This window comes from Notothenia rossii, assembly GCF_949606895.1.
Source record: "Notothenia rossii genome assembly, chromosome: 1".
NCBI lineage: Eukaryota > Metazoa > Chordata > Actinopteri > Perciformes > Nototheniidae > Notothenia > Notothenia rossii.
In genome coordinates this window covers 84,928,405-84,941,370 of record NC_136912.1, presented here as the reverse complement: position 1 = coordinate 84,941,370, position 12,966 = coordinate 84,928,405, and the positions used below count along the sequence as shown (strand labels likewise).

At 38.1% G+C, this 12,966-nt stretch overlaps 1 protein-coding gene across 2 annotated transcripts; it reads right to left on the bottom strand.

Annotated features, from left to right (window-relative positions):
• Positions 1 to 16: 16 nt before the first annotated feature.
• On the bottom strand, positions 17 to 5,028 carry LOC307036491 (G2/M phase-specific E3 ubiquitin-protein ligase-like). 2 transcript variants are annotated; one of them, XM_079676857.1, is made up of 13 exons: positions 4,498 to 5,027; positions 4,146 to 4,264; positions 3,761 to 4,067; positions 3,581 to 3,660; positions 3,307 to 3,365; positions 3,018 to 3,057; positions 2,870 to 2,937; positions 2,691 to 2,780; positions 2,242 to 2,555; positions 1,883 to 2,061; positions 1,290 to 1,462; positions 786 to 1,000; positions 17 to 709 (listed from the first exon to the last, which is right to left on the bottom strand). In XM_079676857.1, exons 1-13 carry the CDS (start codon positions 4,670 to 4,672, stop codon positions 474 to 476), a joined length of 2,055 nt encoding a protein of 684 aa, XP_079532983.1. In that variant the 5' UTR covers positions 4,673 to 5,027; the 3' UTR covers positions 17 to 473. The 2 variants fall into 2 exon arrangements, with proteins under 2 accessions (XP_079532983.1, XP_079532984.1); XM_079676858.1 differs by lacking the exons at positions 3,761 to 4,067; positions 4,146 to 4,264 and having other exon boundaries at positions 4,498 to 5,028.
• Positions 5,029 to 12,966: the final 7,938 nt, after the last annotated feature.

Below are 12,966 nucleotides of genomic sequence, written 5' to 3'. Positions count from 1 at the left end.
CCAGCCAATCACCATATTTGTTTCAATGTCATTTATACAGCACCAAATCACAGCATAAATATCTTAATCATTATAAAATATAACCGGAATAACAACAAACAACGCTCCAATTAGCAAGCACAAACAAGGTTATGTTGTGTGTGTAATTGTGTGCAGAAAGAACATTTCTGTATAAGTCTTATTTCAACCATGTGGACTCACTGGAAACCTGAGAATGAATGACTGATTTACAACAAAGAAGCTATGGGTGGCAATGTGAAATATGTATAGCAAAGTTCAGAGTATTTATAAAAATTGTATAGGTATAGAACAATACTTTGATTTTGTCCCAAACTAAATGGACAATATGAGCTGTAAGAAGAAAAAAAAACACGTTCACATCCAACAACAACTATGAACAACCTTTATAGAGTGTTTACTCTATGAAAAACCTTCATAGAGTCTGTACTCTATGGGTCATCCAGTCACATGACTTAAAAACAGCCAAATCCTGGAGAATTTTGCATTCCAAAGTCCATTTGGGACTTAAACGCATTGTATGCGTCAAGGAGAGGTAGTTTTAATGTGTTGGAACATGTGTTTGCCATTGGGAATGGAGAATCATCAAGGAACTCTATTCCTGGCGATGGTTCAAATCCAGATGGGGGAAGTGAAGTCAGCCCAGTCGCAAACATCAAAACATCTTCCAAAGACACAGCAGTCTGGCTTTCTGCAAAGAAAACATGTTCAGATACATTTTGGCAATGTGTTTCCTGAAATAGTTATAAAAACAGCGATTTACAAACCTTCACAATCGAGGAGATAGTCTGCCCAGTAGCCCAAAGTTTGACTTTCCCTAAGCCTCCTGTTACTCACTGGTGGACTGAGGTCAGGCTTGAAGAGTCGCTCAAGTTCCAGAGCAGTAAGTCGCTTTTCAGAGTGGCACAGGACCGGGGCCAGCAGAGTAGGGTGCTGCTGTAGTGCGTTTAAAAACTGAAGGGCTGAAAGACCCTCCTTGAATCTGAAGAGTGAACAAAAAAAATATTTCATCACAAAGTCACATTTAAATAACCTAATACCTAAAACAAGGGGGGGGTGGCATGAGCACTTAAAGATTGGCACAAGACAGGCAGGGAAAGGAGAGACGGACGTCCCATATCAGTTATACTACACAGGCACACATTTTGACACTGACTAATTGCTAACAGATAAACATAGAATAAACCAAAGAGGGGGACCATGAGGAATTTTAAACAAAAAATTCTTACATACATTAAAAAAAAATCATATGAATACAAATATGATCTTACCTCTCAATTACAGAGGAGTTTCGGCCAATAATGTACCACTGGAGGTAGTCTGACACAATATCATTCTTTCCTTCAACAGAAGCCACATGTCTCAGACAACCTGCTGTCTGTAACATTGTGCTGTGTCTCATGGTCATTTCTCGCAAGGCATCCACTGAGGCAGCATTCTCAATCTGAAGATTATAAAATGGATATAAACAATCCAGTCAATAACTGCATGTACTGTATATTCTTGCCATTTTTTTTCCATTGCAAGATTTATATATTACTATTACTACTATCCTTGTACAATATATACCTGGCTGCTAAATCCTCTATTACAGGATGTGTTTTTTGTAAATTGTGTTTGTGTATCTTTACTAGTTTTTTATCATTCTTCTTAGGTAACATTAAGTTGTCTTTGGCTCTATTCTGCTCCAACAATGTAAATGTCCCCTCTGTGGGACTAATAAGGGTATTCTGATTCTGATCACAAAACAAAAAATGAAGCCAATTCGGTGTATGTGATAAAGGTAAAGTAAAGATGTCTCAAAACACTGCAGGAACTACATAATAATCCACCCTACCACACTGTTGCTGTATGCAATTCTCACCTCTTGTAAAGCTTTCCCTACTTCTTCATCAGTTATTAAATCAACTGTTGCTTTGAATGAAGGCTGGCCTGCAAGATAATGTACAAGATCTTCTGACAGAAAATGTGGCCCTGGACCTCCATGCACAACTGACACTGCAATCATCTTTCCTGCCAAGTAGTATTCATCCTCCCTAACAGCTGTGAATAAAGGTATTCATATTGCAAAATTAAAACTTTATTTAGTATATACTTTAATGTACTGTAATGAAACTCAACGTTTTGGAAAAAATTGTTCAAGCAACAAATCATATGTCATGTGATATATATGGTTAATGATCATTAACAATTGTATTAGTACACTTCTAACCGTATGCATACCATTTGCATTGTAGACCAAGAAGCGGCGTCCGTCTGGCCCATCAAAAATGGGCCGGTCTTTCAGATTCTTCATCAGTAGAGATAACAACTCTCTCCTGGGACCACCTGAGTCAATTCCTTCTTCGAAAACACCAACATCATCAGTGAATTTTACCAGCATGTCACAGTTTTCTGAATACGATGTACGCTTGAAACCTCTGACTGCTCCATCCCAAACATTAGCCCTTGAAATGTTGAACCGGCTGACTCTTCCATGATCAATAGGCTGTGAGAGGTTAGCAATAATGGCAGGTAATGTAATGTTCATCTCCTCCCTGTAAAGGAAAAAAAGTGACCTTATTAGTGGATATTCCAGAGAGTGCACAAACAGTTTAAAAAAAAAAATGTTGTACCAGAAATATTGTACAGAGAAAAAAAATGTAATGTCACTGTAATAGCTGTCCGTTTACATTTCAGTGTCCAATAAACTCGTCATGTTGACTGCAACCAGCTCTTCGTCCTCTTCTTCAACACATGGTGCATACAGGTCTGTGTATGTACTGTTAGGAAGTGATCATTCCCATGTTAAAACATCTTACAAACAAAAATGTCTTTCTCGTGTAAGTGAGTTACTAACATTTGTACTTACCTGTAGCAAGTAGTCTTGTCTGTATTTGTTTTGGGTGGACCCATATCCTCAGCATCAGATATTACTATCTGAAATACAAATACAAATTTCTGTAACAAAACAACACTGAACATTAGAAACATCAGGCTTCCACAATCTGCCTCAATACCTGTCCAGGCTGAGTTGTGGATGAATGTCCAAGTGCCTTCCTGAAACATGATAAAATTGATAAAATTATTAACTTCATGATACAGGGTATAGTTGAGTTTTAAGTAACATTTAGAGGTAGGAGGAACCATAAGATTTATAAATAACAGATTATTTTTGTTTGAAATTAGATTAAACATGACATGTATGGTATTTTTGTATCCATGTTCACCAGAGAAAATGCTGTGGCCTATTCTTATCATCCACTTAAAGATAAATTACTTATTTTGTAAAAATAAGTACAAACTTACCCTTCATTTTCCGGTTTGTGTTTTGGAGTACTTTTGTTTCGTGGTTCAAATTCAAATACCTGAGAGTAAAAGTGTACAATTATCAACAGCTTCCATTATTGTTCCCTTACCACATATGTCTATCAACAGTGAAACGTTGTGAGTGTTTCTGATAGTAATTGTAACTGCCAAGTTGGTTCTTCTAAAATATTTACCAGAATACAGATTTCCTGCTTAAAATCAAATGTATATGAAAAATAAATAAATGAACATTAAAATAAAATCATTTACGCACCACAGTGTCAGCCTGATTGAATTCAGCTGTGCTCCTAGATGTGATGACAATATCCGAATCAGAGTCTGAGGTATCATCCCCTGTAGTAAAAGCAAAACGTTCAACACATTATTATGTATGCTGCAGTAGAGGATGTTAACATGTAAACAATTAAAATATTGAATAATAACATCCACAAACCTCCTCTAAAATGTTTCTCAAGGCAAATGAAAAGGGTGATCCTGGCATATGCCTTTCCTAAATCCTTTTTATATTCTGCCAATGTGAATGGCTTTTCTGAACCAGGCACATTGACAACCTCTGAGCAGTCTGGATACAAAAGGACGTACGGTCCTTCATCCATGTCCTTGTTAAAGGCTTTCATTTTCTGGACAGCTCGTTCCAGTATAGCAGGTGCTGCTACCTCCGGGTCTGTAAACAACGGGAGTGTTTTCCCTCTCCGAGGCTTTAAATCAACTCCTTGTGGCGACATCATTCCTATGTTTATCTAGTAAAATAGCAGAGATATAAGTAATGACACACACAGAGACACTGAGATTTCTATGAAACGGTTAATGCAGCTTACCTGGACTCGTCTCTTTTCTTGTTTAAGTCTTCCTTTCCCACAGTTAAAAGACTGTTTCTCTTTTGACTTTGAGTTTCTGTACTCCATGAAAAGTTTATAGGATCGGCCTGGTTGTTCTGCTATGAATAGTTCCAATAAAAATATAATAATTAGCAGCTCCAACAATCAGCAAAAGCAAGTGTGCATTAAAGTTTACGGAAAACCTAAAAATAAAAACTAGCATATTAGCTCAATGCGTTGCTATTCCGTTAAGACATGGATTGGTATTTGACTGATATGAAACTGTGATTGAACTTTTATTTACTGCATGTCTTACATTAGCATCACAAAGCTAGCGCAATACTACACTTACTTTGTTTCGCATTTTCCGGCTGTTTCGATGTCCCCTGTGCGCTTGGTACACCCGTCTGGTCCGTGTCCTTTAAACACTCCAGAGATCCTCCACACGAAAGGCAAAACCGTGTCACTTGTTCCAGGTTGTTTCCACAAAACGGACAAAACATGTTTACCGAACGTAAACACACCATAGACTGTATATGAAACACACTCGCACCTTCGGTCTTTCCGCCAAAACAAATTTAAATTTGAGCCAATCACGTCACGTCCTATGGTCACGTCACGTCACGTCAAGTCACTTCCGGTTTGATTCTGGTTTGTAAATGTGTTTCGGGAAATGTTAATGTGTTTCGGGAAATGTTAAAGTGTTTCGGGAAATGCTAAAGTGTTTTGCATTTTCTTAATTTGTTTTTGTTAATGTTAAATTGTTTTATCCTTGGTAAAAGTGTTTTTGCTAATGTAATTTTGTTTTATAAAATGTAAATTTGTCTCAAGCTTTGTTAAAGTGTTTCACACTTTGTAATTGTCCATTGCACTTCCCAGCCACCGTACACTTGTCTGGAAATACCGAAGACCAGAAACGGTTTTGAAAACGTTTGTCACGTAGTGATCGTCTTCTCAATAGAACATCTTTGACAATGTCTTCTGGCCAATCTGAATCAAGATAACGGCGTGGTGTTGTTACAGGAAGTCCCGACGCGGAGAATACTTTTGCTGTAGAACAGGGGTGCACTTACCTGTTAAGCAGGTTACTGTATGTGCGTAATCTGAAATGCGTACCGTCAATTGTGTCACAAAGCGCATTTGCGTACCGACGTACTTTTGAAGCTTTTCCAGAAGGCGGTTAGATCACCGGACGACAGAGTCGGTCTCCGTGTGCACAGACAGGGCTACTGTTAACGTCGGTCTGTAAAACGGAATTGTGCCAAAACTACGCCAACCGGCTGCGGAGGGAGACTCCCCCCCCCCCCCCCCTTCACTGGAGAACTGCGCTAAAACAGCTGATCACAACGTTCACACTGTGGTCACGAAGTACTCCACTAGCCCCCCGTCGATTTTCCTGAAGTACTCCCCCATTGATAGAAATCGACACGTAATGAATTAAGACCCCACGGTTTGATGATTGATAGGTGTGTGGGCTGTCTCCCATTTTGACACACAGAACAATGTTATAATAAACATACATACTGTATGTTAAATGGATATATCCGCCTTCTTTCATTTATCTTTCCATTCCCACAACAATATACATAAAGAAATGGCATATTTTGGACATAGTTGGAATGGTGATTAATCATGATTAATTAATTTTTAAACTGTGATTAATCTGATTAACATTTTTAATCCTAATTTTTTTAATAAAAAGCGATATCACAATAGTAACCAAAGTATTTTTACTCTCACAGTAGCCTCTACTTTGTATCCTCTCACATAACTATTCACAGTTCAAAGGCTGCTCCTTTTGGTCAAACAGCAATTTGCCTAATACAGTGCAACTACAAGGCTATCTACTGTATTTGAATGACAAAAGATGACACTCACCTTAAAATATCCTTTGTATATTTCTATTCGTCTTAACTGTCGGAACTTGTCCAGGCATGTTAAGTGGGAGTGGACTTGAAATCCTTAACCCAAGGTGTAGAGCAATTAAGTTATCAAGCCAATTGCATTACCTACTACAACTTGAATTTTGTTGTATGTCAATTAACGCAGAAATCAGAGTTCAAATTAAACACAATATTAAGTTGATGTACTTACCAACATTATTACATCAACACAACTTATAAATTAATGTTTGCAACTTAAAATGTTTATCTAAATCAATTAACTCACATTTTTATCTTGCAACCATGCATTTAATTAAGTGGAGGTGAAAGGTCGCTTGAATTCGTTTTTAGAGTGTAGAAAATGTGGTTTTCCACCTCTGTTATTTCCCTCAGAGTCTGGAACTCCTGGGATTTTGCCCTTTTATTGAAAGTCATTCTATTAGTCAGTAGACAATTTTCAGAGGATAAGGTGCAATGGGTAATTTTGATTTGAGAGCTGAAGCAAGCCGATCCTAATGTAATATTAATGCTCTCTGTTCTCTATTTCAGAGAGATCTTTTTCTAAAATGTAGACTAAAGCATCCAGGGCCACATATTTATGAATACTAAAATAATGAGAACGATCAGGTTGCCAAGAACTGGATTTGTCAAACAAAGCCTGACGGTATAATATAAAGCATTTTGACGCTTCTTCTTTCAGTTTGACCCTTCAACATGACAAATAGTAAAGAGCACAATCTCTGCTCTTCTGCGCTATTGATTTTCTGTATGCAAGTCATCCAAAAAACAAAGAGATTTGACATCTTGATTGGACAACCTGTTATTTTTTGTAATGGTGCAGATCGAGAGCCTTCTGTTCCACTTGATTAATATCTGAATCATGTGTTTGCTGCACCCACAGTGCACGGCTCACACTGTGGATTCACAAGCAATACTGATTTTCTGTTGTGTTCATGTTTACGGTTAGAACTGTATGACAGATGATGTGCGGGCAAGGATATGAGAACTACCTGGCAACAATATATTTGATTGTCTTAGATTGTTGTTTTCATTAATAGTGTTATAGTGTGTGCTTATCTTCCACCCGCGAACCTTTGTCCTCGCGTTTGGTCCTTCTGTGATGCAATTTGACTGTAAATGTTTTTATAAGTGCCATAGAAATTATTATTATGACAGTCAGAACAACCTGAAGCATTGTTGTTGAGATGTTTCAGTGTTATAATAAATGGCTTGACCATTTAACTTAATACAGCAACCTTGTGCAATAATCAAACCATTGCTGCAGCTCATAAATAATAGACTGTGGCCAAATTTCAGTCAAAATGATTTATTTTTAAATACGAGGTTCACACAAGGCTTTACATTTTCAATCAAAAGCTTAGGGCACTGATTAAATATCGGATGATAATATGTCAGATTATCCAAAAAGTGTATTGCCAGTGGGAGGGTCCACATCTAAAAGCCTGGTTTTTATGCTTCTGACTCATTTTTCTGCACAGAAATGAGCAAACAAGGATTAAGGACATTTAAAGTGAACCTGATGTTTTTATGCCCTACATTCACTTGTCACTTGTGTCACTCACCTGTCACTTGTCTCTCACCGAAGCCTTCATGAGACTATTTTTCCATTTATAGGCTGATTACTTCTGACCCCGTTTTATATGTTAATTCAGCACACAGAGCGTTGAGCAGCGAGAAAAAGAATCCAAACAAAAAGCCCATCCAGATGAGTATACAGAAAAGTAATTTGCCTGGCATGAATACGCAGATGCCATTTAGGATGATGACGCACCTCCCCCCGCACTTGGCATCTGTCCTAGGAAGTTAAACACTGAGGCTGAGGACTGTGGAACAAATTGTAATCAAAATAATCGGAGACCACTTCAGTCTTCTGATCTTTCATTTGATTCATGCTCATAGCACTTTATAATTTGTACAGAAAGGTATTTTAGTTTTACCATGGGCAGTGTAAAATCTCTTGCTGAAAATGACACTATAAGTGCTATGAGAGTGAAATGAAATGAAATCAATGTGTAAAAAGACAGATAAACAAGGAGCTTAAATTCACTGTTGGGCTAAGAGGAACCGCAGATTGATGTGATAATTATCTGTAGGTTAATTGAGTCTCATTTCCTTTTACTACGCACAATTGTTCGATATAAAGTTAAGTTTGAAAAGGTTACATTTAGGTTTCACTGTGCCTATATACCAAAAAAATAGGCTCATTCTTCTTGATTGTTGTCTTTCATTCAGCTGAGAGTCTTTCAGCCTGAAGTGCTGCTTCACAGCTTGTTTTGAATCATTACACACTGAAGACCGGGCTTAGACCTTATTGACTGCAGTGCATCTGCCACTAACAAACATAAACTTTTACTGACACTGCTTTGGGCACCATGGGGCTGTGGTCTCTTACTTTTCTGTACTCAGGAATAATATTGCAGGGATATATTTGGGTTTCCTGAACAAAGTTAGACTGAGCCTCTGTCAACCCTTCCTCTGTTCTCTGTAGAACGGCCTAAGGTTAGATGTATTAAAAGCCACAACATTGCAGCAGTGTTTACCTCAGTCCACAGAGATCAAATCTTCCATAAACACACAGCTGCTTGTACTTTCACACATGTACCAACTGAATCCAGACTTTTTACATATTATCTGCAGCAGCTTGGTAGAATTCAATAATGGATCACATCACCAACAGTGTCTTGTGGCTGCTTTGAGTTTCTGCCTAAAAAAACATACTCCGTGCTCCCTCTCTACAACCACTGTCCAAAAAAAGGAAAATACCTGGTTCGTTCAACACATGAGAGGGAGAGACACATAGAAAACCAGAGGAGTCTTAGTTTTAATGCTTTTTAACATGGACAACCCACAGTTTCAATCTTACGTTACTCGTCTCTTGGTATGAGGTGACGCAGCAGGCACAGCACATTTAACAGACATTAAATCTCTGCTCCAAGTCGTGTGGAGAAATTAAAAATGATGTAGGAGCCAGCTGAGTGAGTGGGTGATGCTCATTGATAAAACATCTGCCACAAGCTGAAGTCCCAATGCAGGTAGTGTTCAAAGGAGGAAAAATGTCAAATAAAAGCCATTTAGAGTACCATGAAGAAGAAATCCACATCCCTCAAGGGGCCGTATTGATTCCAGAGCCAGCCAGTCGAGTGATAAATGTTCCTTTTTGTGCGCAAACATTTGTTTTTATCAGTAAAGAGCACATTGCAATATCGATGGCTTTTCCTCCCCACATTCTGGCACTAACTGAATCGGGCTGAGGGTTTGAAACAACTTGACATCCCTCTATAATTTATGTTGGCTCGAATGTGCATCAAATGTTGTTCCAACTAGATAACAACACCAATATCAGTTGATCTTTTCTTTTTCTGTTGCGATAATGTCTTCCAACTTATAGAAAATCATTTTATCACAGTGGGATTTTTAGAGGTTCCATCTTAGTTATTTATCTCCAAATCCTAACCAGGCATATCCAGTAATGAAATATACGATAAGCATAGTGGGACTGCGGATATCCCGCCCGGGGAATTATAAAACAATTAGCACAAAAAACAAATTAGGCAAAGGAAAATGTAATCAAATCATCAAGTTCATAAATGAGTTTTATGCAGGGATAAATGATGAAATCATTACTTGCTTTCACCCAGCCTTCCTCAATATTTCGCTGTCTTGCTGTTTAACAACTTCTTTAAGTTACAAACACTTTCTTCATCTTGCTTTAGAGTGGATCGATCAATGTCTTTTTGACAGATTTAGTAAATGTGATGAGAGTTGAAAATAAACAGTATTTATTTCGTTTGACAAAAATCAAAAATCAATTAATTTCTGTGACTTTCTCTGTTCGTACACCCCCAAAACATAGACGTTTAGTGATGTTGGTGAAGTGCCATTGTTACACAAGAACTCACAATCCATGTAATGATTAAATTGGTTTCTGACTCAGGAGAGAAATCAGACGTTGAGATTAGCTCGGTGGATATGACAAAAATAAAACAGACCTGATCAAAGTGCAAGCAATCTGCCTTTTCCTCCTGGTGTCGTGCCATCCTGTCACAGGAGATCTGCACGCAGCTTATCACAAAAGATGAATACAGAATACTGCTGTGAGGATTACCAAAACTACAAAGCAGAGAAATATCATATTTTAGGGCCGAGTCAAACACATTCATTTAGCTTATCTTTTCTGACAGTAAAAAGCACACACTTTAAATGAAATAAAAAATAATGATTATCAAACAGACCGTACACAAATGCCTTTAATTGGGTCACAACAGCATAAGCTTCACTTGTTAAACATGCACTGATAAAAGCCTATGTAAAACGTTCACAACACCATGTGGTGTTTACTGAAGATTAACAAGGCAGTCTACACATGATCAATGCCAGCATTACTCTGTACTATAATAAATCCCTGTCTTCGGAGTGTTTTGGCAACATAATGTGAAGTAACGTCAGTTGCAGCACCTCCTACCAGATTACAGAGAACCAAGAAGCTCAGAGCTGCTGAAGGTGTCTCCAATTAGATTATTGAAGATACAGTAGAATATAATAGATGAATGTTGTTAGTATTAAAGATGTACCCACACTAAACTTAGTAAGTGCTTACTCAAAAGTCAATAGACAGAAAATGTGTTTAATAGGTATCTGTTTTATATTCAATTCCTAATTTTAGTAATTTATTTTTGTTCTTGATATATTCATTTGTTATAAATAAACGTGCTTTAGCTTTAGTTTCTTTCTTAAATCTCTTGCTTCCAGTACATTCTTTATTTTGGGTGTAAGACTGATATTTGGACAAAACAAGAAATTTAAAGATCTTTTCAACTATTTTCTGAATTTGTATACATCATTTTAAAACCAAAAATATTTGACAGATTGATTCCTCAATAATAATACAAATCAATGAAAGAAAAACTAAAAGAATGTATACAATAACATGTCCGTAGATATTTATTTTATATTGGTTTAAGCTCGGGTCTTGCTCCTGGAAACAAAATACAAATTAATGATGACATTTACTTTTGTGACTTTTGTAACAAAAAAACTGAAGTGAATCAAACAGGCAAGCAGATTTTTTACAACAAAAAGCTCTTAAAACCCTAAACCCTCACTGTGTACAAGATCAAAGAAGCCAATAACTGCCAGCTTTTTCACAAGCAACACTCTAAAAAAAAAAAAAAAACGGCTCCACTTAAATAAATTGAGGTAACAATTTGCGTTGATCTTTTAAGTATTTCCAACTTAATCGATTATTAAATTAATCCGAGTACCCATTTATAATCTGATTAACTCAATTAGTTCAGTACTACAAACATAATTTGCTTTCACCTTTAAAAACTAAATTAAAAGTGGGGTAGGTAAGTTTGATAAACCGGCTCGAGAAGCCGTAGTACTGTAAAAAGCACGACCAATCATTTTAGCCTGACCTGCTGAAATAACTGGATGGCCTACCTGCCTGTCAGCCTTCCATCTGTGCACAAACTTATCTCGTGCCCTCATTGGTCATGTGAGCATTCGTGTGTGTTGGAGGAGGGGCTCTGTAAGGAAGTGGCAGATTTTTTTCCGGCTTTGTATTTTCAAATTATATATTACCTACCCCACCTTTAAGTTGAACCAACTTCATTTTAATCGTAAAGATGGAGTGATATTAAGTTGCATTTTGTTTAATTTAAGCTATTATAATTAATTAATTTAAGTCCATACCTCTCAAAAATGTCCATGCAAATTGTTACCTTAATTTGTTTGAGTATTAGAAACTAATTTCTTTGAATCAAAAATAATACCACTTGTTAACAGTTTATTTAAAAATGTTCGTTACACAATGACCTTTTTTATAACAAATGTTCTCAAATATGAAATAAAAGTAAATACAAAAATGTAAGTAAAGGCATGAACCTGCTTCCAACGTTTTTAACATCTCTTTTGGGTAGTCTCAAGGAGGCAAGAGTAAACCCTCTCCTAAAGAAACCCACTCTCAATCCATCTGTCATAAACCACAGGCCTGTCTCTCTCCTCCCGTCCCTGTCTAAAACACTTGAACGCGCTTGAACGTCTTTAAACAAGTCTCCTGTTATCTCCATCAGAACAACCTTCTGGATCCGCACCAGTCAGGTCACTCAACAGAAACTGCCCTCCTTGCTGTCTCTGAGGAACTGCACACGGCTAAAGCAGCCTCCCTCTCCTCTGTCATCATCCTTCTGGACCTGTCTGCTGCATTCAACACGGTGAATCATCAGATCCTCCTTCGCACTCTCCAAGAATTTGGAGTTTCAGGCTCTGCACTTTCCCTCCTCACCTCATACCTCAAAGACCGCACCTACAGGGTAACTTGGAGAGGGTCCGAGTCCGACCCTTGTCAATTAACTACAGGGGTCCCTCAGGGCTCTGTTCTTGGTCCCCTCCTCTTCTACTTGTACACAAACTCGCTCGGATCTGTCATTAGCCCGCATGGTTTTTCATACCACTGCTACGCTGACGACACCCAATTAATTCTGTCCTTTCCCCGCTCAGAGACCCAGGTCGTCGCTCGCATCTCTGCTTATCTAGCAGACATCTCTCAGTGGATGTCTGCTCATCACCTCAAGCTCAACCTTGACAAGACTGAACTGCTTTTCCTTTCGGGAAAAGATTGTCCCACTCTTGACCTAACAATCCACATCGGCACCTCTGTTGTTTCCCCGACTCAGACTGCAAGGAATCTGGGTGTGATCCTAGATAACAAACTGTCCTTCACTGCAAACATTGCTGCTACAACCCGCTGCTGCAGATACTCGCTTTACAACATCAGGAGGATACGTCCACTTCTGACCCAGAAATCAGCGCAAGTTCTGGTCCAGGCTCTCGTCATCTCACGCCTAGACTACTGCAACTCCCTCCTGGCTGGTCTACCTGCATGTGCCATCTGACCTCTGCAGCTCATCCAGAAT

Coding starts and splice junctions, on each gene's coding strand:
- LOC307036491 (XM_079676857.1), bottom strand. CDS start 4,672: ATGGTGTGTTTACGTTCGGTAAACATGTTTTGTCCGTTTTGTGGAAAC. Junction 3,058..3,306: donor CACAAACCGGAAAATGAAGG/GTAAGTTTGTAC, acceptor ATCATGTTTCAG/GAAGGCACTTGGACATTCAT. Junction 2,062..2,241: donor CTTGGTCTACAATGCAAATG/GTATGCATACGG, acceptor CTTTATTCACAG/CTGTTAGGGAGGATGAATAC.